The 20,488-nt window shown below is 42.7% G+C and overlaps 1 protein-coding gene and 1 long non-coding RNA gene across 4 annotated transcripts in view; one reads left to right on the forward strand and one right to left on the reverse strand.

The window, feature by feature from the left end:
• Positions 1–13,664, reverse strand: part of SMYD1 (SET and MYND domain containing 1) — a 48,770-nt gene extending 35,106 nt beyond the window's left edge. The window contains exon 1 of one of the 2 annotated variants that reach the window (XM_005212791.5): positions 13,485–13,664. In XM_005212791.5, the coding sequence (XP_005212848.1) occupies positions 13,485–13,621 (137 nt within the window). In that variant the 5' untranslated portion in view covers positions 13,622–13,664. 2 annotated transcript variants of the gene reach the window in all.
• Positions 13,665–14,039: 375 nt separating this feature from the next.
• LOC101905960 (uncharacterized) lies at positions 14,040–19,189 on the forward strand. Of its 2 annotated transcripts, none has more exons than XR_236390.5 (3): positions 14,040–14,138; positions 14,654–14,791; positions 19,026–19,189. It is a non-coding gene; the product is annotated as an uncharacterized lncRNA (long non-coding RNA). The 2 variants fall into 2 exon arrangements; XR_809767.4 differs by lacking the exon at positions 19,026–19,189 and adding an exon at positions 15,909–16,002.
• Positions 19,190–20,488: the final 1,299 nt, after the last annotated feature.

Raw genomic sequence — 20,488 nt, forward strand, 5'->3', positions numbered from 1 at the left:
ATAACCTATAATGGAAAAGAATCTGAAAAAGGATATATATATGTATAACTGAATCACATTACTGTATACCTGAAACATTGTAAATCAACTATACTTCAATAAAATAAATAAGTCAGAAAGTGGTATTAGAACTTTGTTTATTTAATTATAGTTGATGTATGGTATTATATGTCACAGGTGTACAATGTAGTGATTCACAAGTTTTAAAGGTTATACTCCAATATAGCCAATATTTTGTCATAGCTATAAATGGAGTATAACCTTTAAATTTTGTCATCACTGTCTTCCCAGAGATATTATTCTCACAGGGGTCCTTGGTGCCTGACACTGTTCCCAGCACAGAAAGCAGAGGAAGCTCCCAAACCTACCTGCTTTGTGTACAGCCCTGAGTGTGCCCTGCCCCAGCCAGCGGGTCCCTGCTCGCTCTTTCCTCTGCAGCCCTGGGTTGTATCATCTGTCAGAGTCAAGAGGGATGGAAAGGCAGCTGCTGCTCAACTCCTTGTATGGAAATAACTGGTTCCTGAACAGATAAATGCAAATAGAAGGCGCCTGCAAGGTGGATGAGCCCTCTAAAAACACAGCCAGAGAGGACTGGACCAACTGTTCTGGCTTCCTGGGCTACCTAAAAACTTGTAGCCTGAGAGGAGGTCTCCCCTTAAAAATTGCAGGGGAGAGCATCTGTCTTAAAGAAATCACATCTGGGAGGGGGGTTCAGGATAGGGGGACACATGTATACCTATGGCCAATTTATGTTGATGTATATGAAAAACCATCACAATATTGTAAAATAATTATCCTCCTATTAAAATAATTAATTTTAAAAAAGAACATCGCATCCCCCAAGTACCCAGAGAACTTTACAATATTTTGAATTCCTTCTTCCTTCCTTGTTCCTTCCCATCTTTCTTCTTTTCACAAGTTTTTATTGGGCATCATTTGCAACAATGTGGATGGACCTGGAGGGCATTATGCTCAGTGAAATAAGTCAGAAAGAGAAAGATAAGTAATGTTTGTTATCACATATATGTGGAATCTAAAAATTAAAATCAACAGATGAGTATAACAAAAACAGAAACAGACTCACAGATGTAGAGAACAAACTAGTGGTTACTAGTGGGGAGAGGAAAGGTGGAAGGGTCGTGATAGGGGTACGGGATTAAGAGACACAAACTACTGGGATTTCCCTTGCAGTCACGTGATTAAGACTCTGCGCTGCCAATGCTGGGGGATGCAGATTCAATCCCTGGTTGGGGAACTAAGATCTCACATGCTGTAATGCAGCCAAAAGATAAAAAATAAATAAAATTTTTAAAAAGAAGGTGTTGGTTTTAAAAAAAAAAAAAAAAGTCTCATCATAATTGATAATGATTCCATGATCCTACCACCTCCTTCTGTAAAGACATATTTTTTAAAAAAAGAAATACAAACTACTATGTATAAAATAAATAAGCTGTAAGGAAATAAGCTAGAAGGATACAACACAGGGAAATATAGCAAGTGTTTTGTAATAACTTTAGATGGAGTATAATCTATAAAAATATTGAATCAGTGTGTCATACACTTGAAACTAATATGATATTGTAAATTATACTTCAAGTTTTGAATTTTTTGTTTGTTTTATGTTTTTTACTATATATATTTTTTTTAAAGTAAATTAAAAGTTCTAAGTGTATTAAAAACCATTTATTGAGCATCTGTTATGTGCCTTGCCTTGAGCTAGCTGACAGAGATAAAGAAGATACAGACTTTGCCTTCAAGCAGTCCCCAGTTTGGGCTGGTGCATAAACACATATAAGGAAGGTGAGGCATGCCCCCCAGGAATCCTGCTGCAGGATTCAAGGTCAAGGAAGGAGGAACCTGGGAAGGCCATCACCAAGGAGGCCGGGAGGCATGGTTCTGACTGTCTGAAGATGAGCTGAGTTATACATAGAAGGTCAAGTGCTCTGCCACGGAAGGCACTGGCATGAGTCAAGGGCTTCCATGGGGGGAGCAGTCAGGGCAGGTGTGTCTAGGAGACAGGAGGAACTGTTTGACAAGATCACATTACTGGGAAATAATGTTGGAAAAAAGACTGGACTGTGGGGGACCTAGAATGCATCTTTCAGTAATAAGACCTTATTCTGCAGCTAGAGGGGCTGGGATGGAGGGGACAGAAGAGGTCCAGTGGAGGCTTCTGTAGAGAGGAGAAACATGGCCAGAGTTGGGATACTCTGTTTCTTTTTGCTACAGCATCTACCTAATGTCATTTTTAAAAAATTGTATTTGTTTGCTTTTGGCTTTGCCGGGTCTTTGCTGCTGCTCGGGCTTTTCTCTAGCTGTGATGGGGGGATGCTCTCTAGCTGCAGTGTGTAGCCTTCTCACTGCAGTGCCTTCTCTTGTTGCAGCGCATGGGCTCCAGGCGAGTGGGCGTCGGTAGTGCTGTACATAGGCTCTAGAGCTCCGTAGTTGTGGCATTTGGGCTTTGTTGCTCCACAGCATGTGGGATCTTCCCGGATCAGGGATCAAACCCTGTATCTCCTGCATTAGCAGGTGGATTCTTCACTACTGAGCCACCAGGGAAGCCCTCTAATCTTGTTTTTAAATGGCCCATGTCAATCCTTAAGGGATTCACATTTGCACAATTATTTACCTTAGCAGAAGTTAGGTGGTGTATATCCCTAGACCAGACCTAGAGATTTTTAACATTTCTTTAATTAAAATAGCAACTTTCAAGATTTTCTCTGCCACAGCTCCCAGGAAAAGGCTCACACACCTCACTCAGACCTGGATGCACCTCCCACACTCTACCAAACCCCTCTTCCCAGACTCAGAACACATCTTCAGATGCAAATGAGAGGTGACATTGTTTGGGGGACAACTTGGCATTTGACCTAATCTTTGCTTAAAAACACAAGCTGGAATCAAGATTGCTCGGAGAAATATCACTCACCTCAGATATGCAGATGACACCACCCTTATGGCAGAAAGTGAAGAGGAACTAAAAAACCTCTTGATGAAAGTGAAAGTGGAGAGTGAAAAAGTTGGCTTAAAGCTCAACATTCAGAAAACGAAGATCATGGCATCCGGTCCCATCACTTCATGGGAAATAGATGGGGAAACAGTGGAAACAGTGTCAGACTTTATTTTGGGGAGCTCCAAAATCACTGCAGACGGTGACTGCAGCCATGAAATCAAAAGACGCTTACTCCTTGGAAGGAAAGTTATGACCAACCTAGATAGCATATTCAAAAGCAGAGACATTACTTTGCCAACAGAGGTCCATCTAGTCAAGGCTATGGTTTTTCCTGTGGTCATGCATGGATGTGAGAGTTGGACTGTGAAGAAGGCTGAGCGCCAAAGAATTGATGCTTTTGAACTGTAGTGTTGGAAAAGACTCTTGAGAGTCCCTTGGACTGCAAGGAGATCCAGCCAGTCCATTCTGAAGGATATCAGCCCTGGGATTTCTTTGGAAGGAATGATGCTAAAGCTGAGACTCTGGTATTTGGCCACCTCATGTGAAGAGTTGACTCATTGGAAAAGACTCTGATGCTGGGAGGGATTGGGGGCAGGAGGAAAAGGGGACGACAGAGGATGAGATGGCTGGATGGCATCACTGACTCAATGGACGTGAGTCTGAGTGAACTCCAGGAGTTGGTGATGGACAGGGAGGCCTGGCGTGCTGCAGATGGGGTCGCAAAGAGTCGGACACGACTGAGCGACTGAATTGAACTGAACTTGCTTAAAAAGCTATTATCCCCAAACTTCTGCATTTAAGGATTAGTTAATCAAGTTTAGCAACACAGCTCACTATGGGTCACGTGACATATCAACATGTCTGACCTCTGCAGATGAATTAAAGTGCCAAATTAAATATATATGTCTAAATCTACTCTGTGGTTATCCTTAACATCAAATGCAAATGTTGAAGACTGTAACCCAAATACTTGCACAGTTACTCACTCATTTTCTGAACTATCTGTTCAGGAATTTCTCTAATCCCTTTATTAAATTATTTCCATTTATAGCATCATTTATATCCCACCACCTACCCATCAGCTGTTACCAGGTTAAGGTCACACATGTATTTGTGCATATGCCATGGTTAATTCTGGTGTTCCCACGGGTCCACATAGAATTACATGGGCTGAAAGCCCAGCCGTCTCTGCTGGACCTGAAGAAGCGCAGAGCTGGCTTAATTTTCAAAAAAGCCCAGCTGACAGTAATTTGTTCTAAAATATCCTTCTTTTCAAACTCTTAGACTTAGAGAATGAACTTATATTGTTGGGGGAAAGGATGAAGAAAAGGGATAGTTAGGGAGTTTGGGATGGACATGTACACACTGCTATATTTAAAATGGATAACCCACAAGGACCTACTGTACAGCACAGGGAGCTCTGCTTAATGTTATGTGCAGCCTGGATGGGAAGGAGTTTGAGGGAGAATGGATCCATGTGTGTGTATGGCTGAGTCCCTTCGCTGTTCACCTGAAACTGTCACAACTTTGCTTGTTAATTGACTATACTCTAATACAAAATAAAAAGTTAAAAAAAATCTTTATTTTTCTCATATTTTCATCTTTGATTTTCCCTGCTCAGATGGATAGATAGGTTCTCTTGGGCACTTCCAACTCTTTAAACAGAATTATTTAGGAGTTGGTCAAGAACTTTTAAAAAAAAAATTCACTGTCCTTTTCACTTTTTAACATCATGTATGACAAATTGAATTAATAGAAAATGCATTTTATTGGTTAAAGTAAGCTGAAAAATAGCCCCCCAAAATGTCAATGTCCTACTCCTGGAAACTACATGAATTACCTTACATGGCAAAAGGGACTTGCAGATGAAATTAAGATTAAGAACCTTGAGGTGGGGAGGTAATCCTGAATCATCTGGGTGAGTCTAACGTAATCACTAGGGTCCTAACTAAGAAGGATGCAGGGGGTCAGAGGAGAAGATGCTACACAAGTGCATTAAAGATAAAGCCCAGAGATACAGGCAGCCTATAGAAGCTAAAAAAATCTTGGAAACATAGTCCTGTTTTATTTCAGATAGTAAATTTGTGTTGTTTAAACCACAAAATTTGTGATAATATTTTATACCAAGAGTAGAAAACTAATTGGGGCTTTCCAGGTGGCTCAGTGGTAAAGAATCCACCTGCTAATGCAGGAGACATCAGTTTGTTCCCTGGGTCAGGAAGATACCCTGGAGAAGGAAATGGCAACCACGCCAGTATTCTTGCCTGGGAAATTCCATGGATAGAGGAACCTGGCAGACTACAGTCCATGAAGTTGCAAGAGTCAGACACAACTTAGTGACTAAACAACAACAAAGGAAACTAATACATTGGTTTATTATTATAAACATTTTTTTCCTGTATCAAAATGAAAGTGTTAGTCACTCAGTCATGTCCAACTCTTTGCAACCCTGTTGACAGTAGCCCTCCAGGCGCCTCCGTCCATGAATTTCCTCAGGCAAGAATACTGGAGTGGGTTGCCATTTCCTTCTCCAGGGAATCTTCCCAACTCAGGGATTTAACCCAGGTTTTCTGCATTGCAGGCAAGTTCTTTACCATCTGAGCCACCAGGGAAGCCCCTTTTCCTATATGCTGCTGCTGCTGCTAAGTCACTTCAGTTGTGTCCGACTCTGTGCAACCCCATGGACGGCAGCCCACCTCCGCCGTCCCTGGGATTCTCCAGGCAAGAACACTGGAGTGGGTTGCCATTTCCTTCTCCAATGCATGAAAGTGAAAAGTGAAAGTGAAGTCGCTCAGTCGTGCCCGACTCTTAGCGACCCCATGGATTGCAGCCTACCAGGCTCCTCCGTCCATGGGATTTTCCAGGCAAGAGTACTGGAGTGGGTTGCCATTGCCTTCTCCTTTTCCTGTATAGTCACATGTATATTTCTGTTTCTTACCTACAAGTCTCTGGATCTAACCTTTCTCAGGCCCCAGAACCAGATCTTGATTCCTCTGCAATTAATAGATGCATATTCTTTCTTTTATTATGACTAAATATTAATAATTGACAAGAACAAAAGAAAATTAGGTAGGCAATGGTAGGCCCACTTGTGAGGGGTGGGTGGTTGGGGAGGATAGTGAAAAGAAATGACAGACAAGATCCTGGGAGACTCAACCCTTGCCCTGCCCTGTGTGACCTGGGAAAGCCTCACTAAGCCTCAGTTTCCCCATCTGTAAGAGAGAGGACTTGAATTAATTCGATGGGTCTCAACCTTCTTCTGGGTTGAGGACCATTTTGAAAGTAATAACTTTCTCCCCAGAAATAAAAAGCATGCATGCACATCCACATACATTTTGATCCTCCCGTCACAGGTGCTTCCCTAGCTAAGGATCCAAGAACCCAGGTCAGGAACCCATAGGCTAGAGATTCTCTAAATGTAAGACATCTGGGACTTTATCAAATAAAAAAAAGAAAAAATCGAATAGTATTTTTGGCTTCTAGAACTGCCCATGGCCACTTTCCTTATGAAAAGTATATTCGTTGTATGTGATGCTAAACTAAATCAAAACAAGCTTTATTCCTATATTAGCCTAACACCCCTGTCTTGCCACACTGTAGTCCCTTGCATGTCCTGAAAAAAAAAAACTCAGAAAATCTCAGACTGGAAGAGATCTTCAGGGTCCTATGATCCAATTCCCCTCTGTGGCCCAACTCGTACTCTACATCATCTCTGTTGTCATCAAGAAATACACACTTCCCACCTCCAGACTGCCAAAGCCCTGTTCTACCTAGAAGGCAATAGAAACTCAGTGTCGGGGGCTTAAAAGCTTACAGATGCTCCAGGGAAAGATTCGGAACTGATAACATCTTTTTTGTTGTTTAGTCCCTCAGTCATGTCAGACTCTTTGTGACCCCATTGACTATAGCATGCCAGGCTTCCCTGTACTTCACAGGGAAAATAGACAAATTGCAGAAGAAGAAACGTAATGACCAATAGGCATATTTAAAAGACCTTTCACCTCCTTAATAATAATAAATTCAAACAAAATAATTCTGGGCTTCCCTGGTGGCTCCGTGGTAAAGAATCCACCTGTCAACGCAGGGGACACAGGTTCGATCCCTGGTCTAGGAGGATCCCACATGCAGCAGAGCAGCTAAGCCCTTGGGTCACCACTATTGAGCCTGTGCTCTAGAGCCTGGGAGCTGTAACTACTGAGCCCACATGCCCTCAAGCCTGTGCTCTACAAGAGAAGCCACCGAAATGAGAAGCCTGAGTACCACAACTAGAGAGTAGCCCCTGCTCACCCCAACTAGAGAAAAGTCCACAACAAAAACCCAACACAGCCAAAATAAATAAACAAATTATACTAAAAATAATAATAATTATAAAATACATTTTAAAGATTAGTGTTAGTCACTCAGTCGTGTCCGACTCTTTGTGACCTAGTGGACTGTAGCCCGCCAGGCTCCTCTGTCCATGGAATTCTCCAGGCAAGAATACTAGAGTGGGTTGCCATTTCCTTCTTCAGAGGATCTTCCCCCAGAGATCAAATCGGGGTCTTCTGCATTGCAGGCAGATTCTTTACCATCCAAGCCACCAGGGAAGCTCCTAAAAATGAATCTGTCTGCCACTGCAGGAAGACACAGTTTCAATCCCTGGTCTGGGAAGATTCCCACATGCCGCAGGACAACTAAGCCTATGTAAAGTTAAGTACAGAGCAAAAGGAGAAGACAGAAACCTTGAACAACTCAAGCTTATCCACCATGCTTGGGGTCTCACCCACTTTCAAAGACCAAATCCATGAAAGACGACTCCTTGGTAAATTGACCTTATCCACCTACTTTGCCTTCATCCCCTTCCAGCATGAAACTCAGAATCCCCAAAAAGCATGACACACAGGCTCCCTTCTAAACGTCAGTTTTGGTTGATGCACAATGGCTGCCTGGAGTACCCTGTTAGAAAGAACAGTGAGGCCAAGTTGGAGTTAAGGAAGAAGGTGTTGCCTGATTGATTAGCCATGTCTCCCAGGGATCCTGGTGCCCAAGTGCTGCTCATTTGCCGGTCTCAATGGATTATCTCTGTTTTATTCTTGGCCTTTTATGTTTAAGCAGATGACCTGTTTTTCCAACCAAGCAAATTAAAGAGATTCTAACCAAACTAAGGGCTATATAATAAAGGCCTGAAGAGCTGCTCTGAATGCTAAGCCCAGTCTATTCTAGCAAAGACACAATTCAACTTGCAAGTCAACATGACACAGTGCAGCATTATATTTTAAAGCTAAATATCTCATGCATCATAAACCAGAAATTCCACTCCTAGGATACACACCCCATGTATCTGTTCACCAAGAGATACAAACAAAAATGTCCATAGCAACTACTTGCAGGAGGATGGAAACATAAATTGTGGTACATACATATACAGAGCTTACTCATTTTGTTAGTTACACAAAACCATATGGATAAACAATAGAAGAACATTTGAATGAAAGAAGCAAGAGCATAAAACCACCTATAACTGTATACCCCGGTTTAAAAGATGAAAAAAAAGCTATAAAAACTAAATTATATATTGTTTAGGAATATGTACATATATGGCAAAACTATCATTGAAAACATAGGGAAATAAGCAACACGAAATTCAGGAGACTACTATAGTTACCTTTGGGGCAAGTATGGGACAGGATAGGGAAAGATAGGCAGGATGAATGTAATAGAATGTTCTCATTAAGTAGGATGGTGGTTTCACAGGGGTTCATTTATTGTAATGCTTCATGTATGTTCGTGCGTGTACTCAGTCACTCAGTCGTGTCTGACTCTTTACAATCCCATGGACTTTAGCTGGCCAGACTACTCTGTCCATGGAATTTTCTAAGCAAGAATACTGGAATGGGTTGCCGTTTGCTACTTCAGGGGATCTTCCCGATGCAGGGATCGAACCCTCGTCTGTTGCATCTCCTGCATTAGCAGGCAGATTCTTTACCACTGTGCCACCTGGGAAGCCCTGTAATGATTCACAGAATATATACATATACATATATATATATATATATATATATTTCATGTATTGTTTGCAAGAAGAGATTTTCATTTAATGCACTACTCAACTAAAGATAAAATCTTCATTTTGGAAGGTAATGCAGATAGCCTGGTTTGCAGTAACACAGTGTTAGAAAATGCTTCTTTCATAGGGTGACTTTTGTGGGTCACCTGGTCCTACTTCCCCAGTCAGGTTCCTCCCTTCCAGTGGCTGAATCTCATCAGGAGCCTAAAATTGGAGTGAGGATATGATGAGCAAAGCTTTCCTCTGATGCTTCTCTAGGCTGTCTCAGGTACACCTGAGCAGTTCCCTCATCTTTGCAGTGATGAATTTGATTTTATCTCTTATTTTTTAATTATGAAGCAGTCATTTCAATTTCCATATTTCTTTCTTTTTTATTCAAATATAGTTGACTTGAAATGTTGTATTAGTTTCAGGTGTACTGGGTAAATCACTTTAAAAAATAATCTTTTCGATTTTTTAAATCATTTTAAAGATCATTTACTCTAATCATCCTAATCTTTATTACTATTATAACAATGAGATTTTATTAACAGTTTATCTGCAACATGCACTAAAGTTGTTTTTATATAGTTATTACTTCAAATGAATGATGAATTTTTTTATAATAAGAAAAACATGTAAACAATCTGAATGTCCATTCATAAAAGAATGGTCAGAAAGTATGCAGTCTTAAACTCTACAAAGAGAGTATAGTAACACAGAAGATACCTAAATCATTAAATGAAAATCTTCCCAAGTCGGGAAGTGGTAAAAAAATCTGCCTGCCAGCGCAAAAGACACAAGATGGGGAGGTTTGATCCCTGGGTCAGGCAGATCCCCTGGAGTTACTCCAGTATTCTTGTCTGGAAGATTCTACAGACAGTAGCCTCGTGGGCTATAGTCCATGGGATCCCAAAGAGTCAGACATGACTGGGAATGCTCGAAGTTTAGATAAGATCCCAACTAATAGTACAAATAAATGAAACCTATGTTTTAAAATGGGTTTCCCTTGTGGCTCAGTGGTAAAAAATCCGCCTGCCAATGCAGGAGACTCAGGTTCAATCCTTAGCTTGGGAAGATCCCTTGGAGAAGGGAATGGCAACACACTCCAGTATTCTTGCCTGGGAAATCCCATGGATAGAGGAGCCTGTGGGGTCACAAAGAGTCAGACACGACTTAGTGAATAAACAACAACAACATTTTAAAATAAGCTGGAAGGAAATGACCACCATGTCAATGCTAGCTTCATGTGAAGATACATTTTTCTCTTCCTAAGTTTTACTCTTGTAATGGAAGGAAAATCCACTCAACTTCGGACACTCTTGAAAGGGAAACTGATTGGCAATACTGGTTTTTAGGGAGTTGAAGACACCCATGGATGTTCTATAAAAGGCAAGATGGCGACTCAGTAGTAGTAGTAAGATCATTGTTCAGAGTTTCTGTGTTTCTAGCTTTTTCTGTCTTACTTCTGAATCCAATTGATTCCTCAACTGCCCCCAACACACCCACACAAGTAAATAAAGTAAGACACACTCCCCCTGAAGAAGTATTACTGTCATCTCAGCCTCTCTAAATTCCTCAGCTGTAGCTAGCCATACACTCCATTCACAGCCTTTTCCCTGAAGGTCTTGGTGGGCAGGAAGAAATGAGAATTTGAATGCTACTTAAATTATCTCTGAAAAGCTGTGAAGATCATGGCATCCGGTCCCACCATTTCATGGGAAGTAGATGGGGAAACAGTGGAAACAGTGTCAGACTTTATTTTTCTGGGCTCCAAAATCACTACAGATGGTGACTGCAGCCATGAACTTAAAAGACGCTTACTCCTTGGAAGGAAAGTTATGACCAACCTAGATAGCATATTCAAAAGCAGAGACATTACTTTGCCAACAAAGGTCCGTCTAGTCAAGGCTATGGTTTTTCCTGTGGTCATGTATGGATGTGAGAGTTGGACTGTGAAGAAGGCTGAGCGCTGAAGAATTGATGCTTTTGAACTGTGGTGTTGAGAAGACTCTTGAGAGTCCCTTGGACTGCAAGGAGATCCAGCCAGTCCATTCTGAAGGAGATCAGCCCTGGGATTTCTTTGGAAAAAATGATGCTAAAGCTGAAACTCCAGTACTTTGGCCACCTCATGTGAAGAGTTGACTCATTGGAAAAGACTCTGATGCTGGGAGGGATTGGGGGCAAGAGGAGAAGGGGACGACAGAGGATGAGATGGCTGGATGGCATCACTGACTCAATGGACGTGAGTTTGAGTGAACCCCAGGAGTTGGTGATGGACAGGGAGACCTGGCATGCTGCGATTCATGGGGTCGCAAAGAGTCGGACACGACTGAGCGACTGGTCTGATTTGATTCTCAGGATGGTCATACAGTGAGTCAACCACCAAATCTAGATTATCAGAGACCATCTTAATTTAGACCACATCAGTGTCAGTCAGGTCACCCCAATTTGGGGGCTCAGAGAATACTGTCATAATGTTATCACAGTGGAGGGTTTTTTAAAAATAAAGATTATTACTACTGGTTCAGGAAGATCCACTGAAGGAGAGTATGGCAACCCACTCCAGCATTCTTGCCTGGAGAATCCCATGCACAGAGGAGCCTGACGAGCTACAGACCACGGGGTCACAAAGAGTCGAACACAACTAAAGCGACTGAGCACGCACGCATGCAAAAGTGTAGTGGTCAAGTATGGACAGGACTGTAGGGGAAATGGGAATGTAAATTTAATAGATTCTCTTTGGAGGGCCTGTTAAAATGGAAAACAGCACACCCCAAGGCACGGTGATTTTTCTCCTAGCCAGTTCGCCTAGAGAATAATCACACATGTATGCAAGTGGACATGGTCAAGGATTTCAATCACAGAAACATTTGTTTTTATGAAAAATTGGAAACCACCAGATGTCTCTCAACGGGGCAATAGATTTTTGAAAGTTCATATATTCATATGGTAAAATACCCACAGCAGTTAAAATTGGTGGTCCATATAGCATATGGATCAACGTGGATAGATCTACATGTTGAGGGAGGGGGAGGAAAAAAAAAAGCCCACAGATCTTTGAGGATTTAAAAGAAGTGGCTATAGATTTAACGGTTCCCATGAGGATAAATATCAAAACATGTTGTTTAGTGAAAGGAGCAAGTTCAAGGATAACATCGAAAGTATGATATTATTGGGAGTTCCCTGGTGACCTAGTAGTTAGGATTCTGTGTTTTCACAGCCATGTTCCAGGTTCAATCCCAGGTCAGGGAACTGAGATTCCCCCAAACCACACAGTGTGGCCAGGAAAAAAAAAAAAGTATTGTGCCATTTCTGTTAAAAAGAAAAAACAAACTACAGCTATGCATTTTGATAAGTACAGATATATATATATATATATATATATATATATATATATATAGGTATCTATCTATCTATATATATATATCTATACCTATTTCTACAGGTAAAGAGATGTAATAGTACAAGAACATTCTAGAAGGAAACACATTAAAATTAAAACAAGGATTACCTCTGAGGAAAGACAGAGGAAACTGGGACCTGGGGTGGGAAAGGTGAAACAGGACTACAGGTCATTGGTGATATTCTAATTTTCAAAGGTAAATGGATTCCAGTGTTACTTGTGTGTTTGCAATTACTTTTTTAAAGTCTCAGCAATTACTTAATCTTCTAATATATCTATTACACCTCAGAAGCGAAAAATATGGAGCCTTCCATAGAAGAATGTCTCCTAGACACCACACCCCCTTTTCATTCCCTTTCCCTCCACCATCTCCACTCACAGCACTCCCACTCGGGCAAGTTCACTTATGTTCTGAGTGCTTGTGTTGTGCTTAGTCACTCAGTAATGTCCAACTCTTTGCGACCCCATGGACTGTAGCCCGCGAGGCTCCTCTGTCCATGGGATCCTCCAGGGAAGAAAACTGGAGTCGGTAACCATTTCCTTCTCCAAGTGATCCTCCCCACCCAGGGACTGAACCCAGGTCTCCTGCATTGCAGGCAGATTCTTTACTGTCTGAGCCACCAGGGAAGCCCAGTGTCCTGAGAGTATGCCCTAAAGCCTTCAATCACCTTTGCAACCCTCCTAGGCACCAGAGCAAATCCCATGCAGAGAAAGTAACGCCAGCAAACAGTTGTGCATGTACCCGTCATTATCAACAGCCACATGAATTGTATCCCTTCCCATGATTATTTTTTTATTAATTGGAGGATAATTCCTTTACAATGTTGTGTTAGCTTCTGCTGTAGAACAATGTGAATCAGCTATATGTATACATAACCCTCTCCCTCCCACCCTAACCCTATCCCCCCTGCTCTGGGTCATCATATCACCAGGCTGAGCTCCCTGTGTTACACAGCAGCTTCCCACCACCTACCTATTTTACACACAGTGGTGTACATATGTCAGCGCTACTCTCCCTCAATTTTGAGAGCAAAGTATTTGAGAGTGTGGCACTGGCCAAATCACCAGGAGTAAAGAAGGCAAGAACCCATATTCCATACCTGTCAAAAACCACAGCGGAATAAGCCCGCTCGGCAAAGATGATGTCGGCAGCACAGAACTCCTTCGTGGCCTTCAGACCTCTGCCTTTGCCCTCAGCAGTGAAGACCTCCACATTCTCCATTCCCCCTATTGTCATCTCAGAGTCTTCGGGCAGCTCGGCAGATATTTAAAACTGAGCCAAGTCCCTTGTCCTCGCAGCTATTTCAGCACCTTCAGCATCCCAAAGAGCAAGTCTATAAATGGACAAGCACCTCCCCTTCCCTACCCCCTCCAGCCCCTGGGCCCTCTCTCACTCCCCCTTCTGCTTCTTTTCTTGGAGACCGGGATGGGGGAGGCCAGAGGACAGTGACCCAGGAAGGATCCCCTCCACCGCCCAGCCAAGCTGACGAAGTAGAAAAAGACCATGGGCTGGTGTGCTTCTCAAATTGGGCCTGAAAACTTTGGAAAAGTTCCTTTGCAAGGAGTAGTAAGTCCTGGATTGCAGTCGTGCTCAGCTTTAGTTGGAATGGGCAGCACTTGGTCAGTAGGGTATTTTTAGCAACCAGATGCCTCTGTCAATCCAAAGCAGAGACAGCTGAAGTGGTCCAAGAGAAGAGGAGAGGTGATGTTTGCTGCTCTGGGACCCTTCAGCTGTCAGACTTGGACTTTCTCAAGTGAGATGGGGCCCTTGTTTCCTCCATGGGTAGACTATTGGCAGAAAGTAACAGATGATAAATTGACCCTTTGCCATATACATAACCTCTCTCCTCCCTGGTGGCTCAGACAGTAAAGAATCTGCCTGCAATGCAGGAGAGTCACGTTCAATCCCTGGCTCGGGAAGATCCCATGGAGTAGGGAATGGCAACCCACTCCAGTATTCTTGCCTGGAGAATCCCAGTGGGTTACAATCCATGGGGTTGCAAAGAGTCGGACATGACTGAGCGACTAAGTACTCTCTGGGCCCCAAGGGGCCTCCCTCTTCTCTAATATTCCTTGACTCTCCCACAGTGCCCCTCCCAGGGCATGGAGGTCTGAGCATTCTCTGATGAATGCAGGTATGTTGGACCACAGGATGTGTTATGAAAGGAGGCTGGCTTTGAAGAAGAAAGCCCTCATATCTATCATTCTGTCAAATCTCCCTTAAACTTTATGTCTGTTACCAGAAAAGTACCAATACCTTCTTTCCCAGGAATGAGGACATTGGAAGGATTAGTCTAAAATCCCAGCTATTGAACACTGTACGCCGCTCATCTTGACCATCAGACAGCTCTCACTGAGGTTGAAAAGAAAGACACTTGCAGATCTGGAGCTATGGCTTATCTTCCAGGTAATATTTTTCGTTTCTGGGATGCATCTGTTTACGGATTTCTGTGCTCTGGGTTTCTGTAAGTGTACTAGTTTACAAGCACTGGCTTCTGAGTTAGACAGGTCTGCATGTGAATTTTGAGCCTTCTAGGACCATGGGCTTCCCAGGTGGCACTAATGGTAAAGAACCCGCCTGCCAATGCACGAGACATAAGAGACCCAGGTTCGATCCCTAGGTGGGAAAGATCCCCTGGAGAAGGGAATGGCAACCCACTCCAGTATTCTTGCCTAGAGAATCCCATCAACAGAAGAGCCTGGCAGGCTACAGTCCATAGGATCGCAAAGAGTCAGACATGACTGAAGCAACTTAGCAGGACAACTTTGAGATAGTACCTGTAAAACAAGGGTGATAATTTCTACCTCACTGGTAAATGAGATAATAGGTACAATGGATATGGCACAGCACTTGGCTATGTTCATACAGAACTTACTAAATGATAGCAAATTTATTTTATTTATTCTGTCCATTTTCTTCCCCCAAACCATCAAGATACATTCAAAATTCTAATGTGTCTTCAACCCAATTGCATCTCCTGATGCTTCTTTGCTCTTGGAAGCAGCTGGAGAATCATCTGTCAGACCTTGCACGCATGCTAGGTCACTTCAGTCGTGTCCGACTCTTTTCAACTCCATGGATGGTAGCTCGCTAGGCTCCTCTGTCCATGGGATTCTCCAGGCAAGGATACGGAGTGGGTTACCATGTCCTTCTCCAGGGGGTCTTTCTGACACAGGGATTGAACCCAATTCTCTTGTGTTCTTGCATTGGCAGGTAGCTAGCACCACCTGGGAAGCTCTCTCCATGTATCCCAGTTTTTAGGTCATAACACATAGTACCTGGAACTAGAGAATAATTCAGCGAACTCTGATCTATCCCAAAGGGCAAAACACGTTAAGACATTTAAAATTGGGTGCCCAAAAAGTAAACATCACATGCTCTTGGGGGAAAAAAAGCAATTAAATAAGAGTTCTTCAGGTTAGTCTCAAATGAATGTCTGCACCCACATTGCCTGGCAAGAGCCAGGGTCCACCCTTGGGAGCCAGCAGCTCTGCCTGGTAGAGATGACCTCATTCTCCTCTAGACACAGGTTCAGCCCAACCCAAGGTCAAGGAAGACATCTACCTGCCTGAAATCAGAAAGAGAGAAGGAGCATCAAACCTGGTGCATTAGTTTCAATGGTGAGTCTCAACCTTCTCAGAACAGCAAGATTATATTATTAAAACATGGTAGAGGGCAGTGCAGTGGATGAGAATGTAGGGGACATGAGTTCAGTCCCTGGTTTGGGAATATTCCATATGCCATGGAGCAACTAAACCCGTATGCCACAACTACTGGGCCTGAGAGCTGAAACTACTGAAGCAGGCATTGCCTTTGGCCTGTGCTCTGCAACAAGACGAACCACCGCAATGAGAAGCCAGCACGCCACAACTAGAGAAGGCCCACACAAACCAACAAAGACCCAGTGCAGCCTAAATAAATAAATAAAATTTAAAACATGGTAGACAGAATAATGGTTTCCCAAAGATACTCAGGTCCTACTCCACAACCCCGTGAAGATATTATCTTACATGGCAAAAGGGACTTTGCAAGTGTGATTAATTAAACCTCTTGAGAGAGGGAGGATTGTCCAGTTGGCCTGATGAAATCATAAGAATCCTTATAAGAGGGAGTTGGGGGGTGATCAATGTCAGGTGGAGATGTAACAATGGAACCAAGAAGGTCAGAGTCAGAGAGAGAGACATTTGAAGATGCTATATGGTTGGCTTTGAAGTAGGAGGAAGGAGCTATGAGCAAAGAAATGCAGGTGCCCTCTAGAAACTGGAAAAGGCAGGGGTATAGCTGCTCCTCCAAGAGCCCCCAGGGGGAGCATGGCCCTGATGACACTTTGATTTAAACCCAGTGAACCCTCCGTTTCTGGCTTCTGATAACTGAATTCTAATATAATAAGTTTATGTTATTTTAAATCACTAAGTAATTTGTTAAAAAGCAGCAATAGAAACTAACACATACAGTATTATACTTTGTTTTACATAAGAGATACCAAGGGAACATTTCATGCAAAGATGGGCTCGATAAAGGACAGAAATGGTATGGACCTAACAGAAGCAGAAGATATTCAGAAGAGGTGGCAAGAATACACAGAAGAACTGTACAAAAAAGATCTTTACGACCCAGATAATCATGATGGTGTGATCACTGACCTAGAGCCAGACATCCTGGAATGTGAAGTCAAGTGGGCCTTAGAAAGCATCACTATGAACAAAGCTAGTGGAGGTGATGGAATTCCAGTTGAGCTATTTCAAATCATGAAAGATGATGCTGTGAAAGTGCTGCACTCAATATGCCAGCAAATTTGGAAAACTCAGCAGTGGCCACAGGATTGGAAAAGGCCAGTTTTCATTCCAATCCCAAAGAAAGGCAATGCCAAAGAATGCTCAAACTACCGCACAACTGCACTCATCTCACACGCTAGTAAAGTAATGCTCAAAATTCTCCAAGCCAGGCTTCAGCAATACGTGAACCGTGAACTTCCAGATGTTCAAACTAGTTTTAGAAAAGGCAGGGCATCCAGAGACCAAATTGCCAACATCCGCTGGATCATGGAAAAAGCAAGAGAGTTCCAGAAAAACATCTATTTTTGCTTTATTGACTATACCAAAGCCTTTCACTGTGTGGATCACAATAAACTGTGGGAAATTCTGAAAGAGATGGGAATACCAGACCACCTGACCTGCCTTTTGAGAAACCTATATGCAGGTCAGGAAGCAACAGTTAGAACTGGACATGGAACAACAGACTGGTTCCAAATAGGAAAAGGAGTATGTCAAGGCTGTATATTGTCACCCTGCTTATTTAACTTCTATGCAGAGTACATCATGAGAAACGCTGGGCTGGATGAAGCACAAGCTGGAATCAAGATTGCCGGGAGGAATATCAATAACCTCAGATATGCAGATGACACCACCCTTATGGCAGAAAGTGAAGAGGAACTAAAAAGCCTCTTGAGGAAAGTGAAAGAGGAGAGTGAAAAAGTTAGCTTAAAGCTCAACATCCAGAGAACTAAGATCATGGCATCTGGTCCCATCACTTCATGGGAAATAGATAGGGAAACAGTGGAAACAGTGTCAGACTTTATATTTGGGGGCTCCAAAATCACAGCAGATGGTGATTGCAGCCCTGAAATTAAAAGATGCTTACTCCTTGGAAGAAAAGTTATGACCAACCTAGGTAGCATATTCAAAAGCAGAGACATTACTTTGCCAACAAAGGTCCATCTAGTCAAGGCTATGGTTTTTCCAGTGGTCGCGTATGGATGTGAGAGTTGGACTGTGAAGAAGGCTGAGCACCAAAGAATTGATGCTTTTGAACTGTGGTGTTGGAGAAGACTCTTGAGAGTCCCTTGGACTGCAAGGAGATCCAACCAGTCCATTCTAAAGATCAGTCCTGGGTGTTCTTTGGAAGGAATGGTGCTAAAGCTGAAACTCCAGTATTTTGGCTACCTCATGTGAAGAGTTGACTCATTGGAAAAGACTCTGATGCTGGGAGGGATTGGGGGCAGGAGGAGAAGGGGACGACAGAGGATGAGATGGCTGGATGGCATCAACGACTCGATGGATGTGAGTTTGAGTGAACTCCGGGAGTTGGTGATGGACAGGGAGGCCTGGCGTGCTGCAATTCATGGGGTCACAAGGAGTCGGACACGACTGAGCGACTGAACTGAACTGAGAGTAAATATTATATAAAATCCTTTTTGATGTATGAAATTAAATTTATAGAGAATATAATGTGTTAGTTCTTGAACCTAAAAAACATAGATTACTAACTCCTCTGGGGCTTCCCTGGTGGCTCAGATGATAAAGAATCCGCTTGCAGTGCAGGAGACCTAGGTTAGATCCCTGGGTCAGAAAAATCCCCTAGAGAAGGGTATGGCAACCCACTCCAGTATTGTTGCCTGGAGAATTCCATGGACAGAGAAGCCTTGCAGTCTACAGTCCATGGGGTCACAAAAGAATCAGAAATGACTGAGTGACTAACAGGGTCACTTTACAAAGTCTGAGTATTTGTCCCCTCCACCTCCAAATTCATACGTAGAAATCCTCACCCTCAATGGTGATGGTATTAATCTGTGGGGGCTTGGGTAGATCCTTAAATCATGAAGGTGAAAACCTCATGAATAAGAGTCATGCTTTATATATAGAAGAGGCTCCAGAGATTGCCTTGGCCCTTCTCTTCTGCCATGTGAGGATACAAGGAGAATTCTGTGACTTGAAAAGAAGCCTTCATCCAAACATGCTGGCACCCTGATCTAGGACTTCAAGCTTCCATAACTGTAAGAAATAAATTTCTGGTGTTTATAAACTACCCAGGCTTTGGTATTTTGTTATTGCAACTCAAATGGACTAAGACTCTGATCTAACCTAGTAAAGGAAAAGGGAAAATGACAGTTAAATTATAATAAAATAACATATATTCATTGTAAACTCCAGGAGATATTGAAGGACAGAGAACTCTGACATGCTGCAGTCCATGGGGGTCTCAAAGAGTTGGACACAACTTGGCAACTGAACAACAACATAAAAAAAAACTAGCTTATATAATGTTAATACTATTTAAAAAATAAAAGGACCCAGCTTTTTAAAAAAATTTACAGAAACTGATCTATGATTACGTAAGACAGTGTTCTAGACTCAGATAATTATAAATACGATTTTACATAAGTGAAATGAATATCCAGATATTTGAAGTACAAGGCTGTTGCTTACTTCCTGGGGCATCCAGCATCTCTGGCCAGGACCAGTGAGACAGGGGATGTTGACTCTAGTTATCAGGCTGGTGATGGAGAAGGGAGCACAGGGCTCTGTGGTATCAAACACCAACACAAATCCTATGCAAAGGCTTTTTGCCCATCTACCCACCTACATTTCATTTTTTCCCCACTGGGATCAGCCTTTCTTGCTGGCCCTAGCCCTACTTCTGCCAACAATAAGCCAGTGCTTACATGTGCGTGCTCAGTTGTGTCTGACTCTTTTTGACCCCATGGACTGTAGCCCGCCAGGCTCCTCTGTCCATGGGATTTAACAGGCAAGAATACTGGATTGAGCTGCCATTTCTTCCTCCAGAGGATTTTCCCAAAAAGGGATCAAAGGCATGTCTCATGCCTTCGCAAGTGGATTTTTTACCACTGTGCCACCTGGGAAGCCCACATTATGTCAGTTGCACCCTACAATCATCATAACAACCAAAATATCCACCCCCACATTTCTAAGATGGCCCCTAACTAGTGGAACTGCCTCCATTGAAAAGTGCTGGTCGTCATCATCAGAAAAAGCACATTTAGAGTTTTTAGTGGATTTCTTATCGCTCTACTGGAGATGTTTAGCCAGAAAAGATTTAAGAAGGACATGAGAGCTTTCTTCAGCATCATTCATCAAAGCATGGAAGAAGCAGGAGATTCATTCCACGTTTCTTAAGAGAGCAAACGAGGGTCCAGAGTGGACATAACCATTTGGCAATGTGGTATCGAGGTTAAGATCCTAAACTTGAGCTTCACAGACCCTCACAATCCTATCTCTCTTGAGCACTTTTCTGCTCCAAGAAGATGGAAACTTTCCCATTGTTAATGATTTTAATAGCCATCCAGTCTCTTTCTTTGATATATCT

The sequence above is a fragment of the Bos taurus genome, chromosome 11 (genome assembly GCF_002263795.3).
Source record: "Bos taurus isolate L1 Dominette 01449 registration number 42190680 breed Hereford chromosome 11, ARS-UCD2.0, whole genome shotgun sequence".
Lineage (NCBI taxonomy): Eukaryota > Metazoa > Chordata > Mammalia > Artiodactyla > Bovidae > Bos > Bos taurus.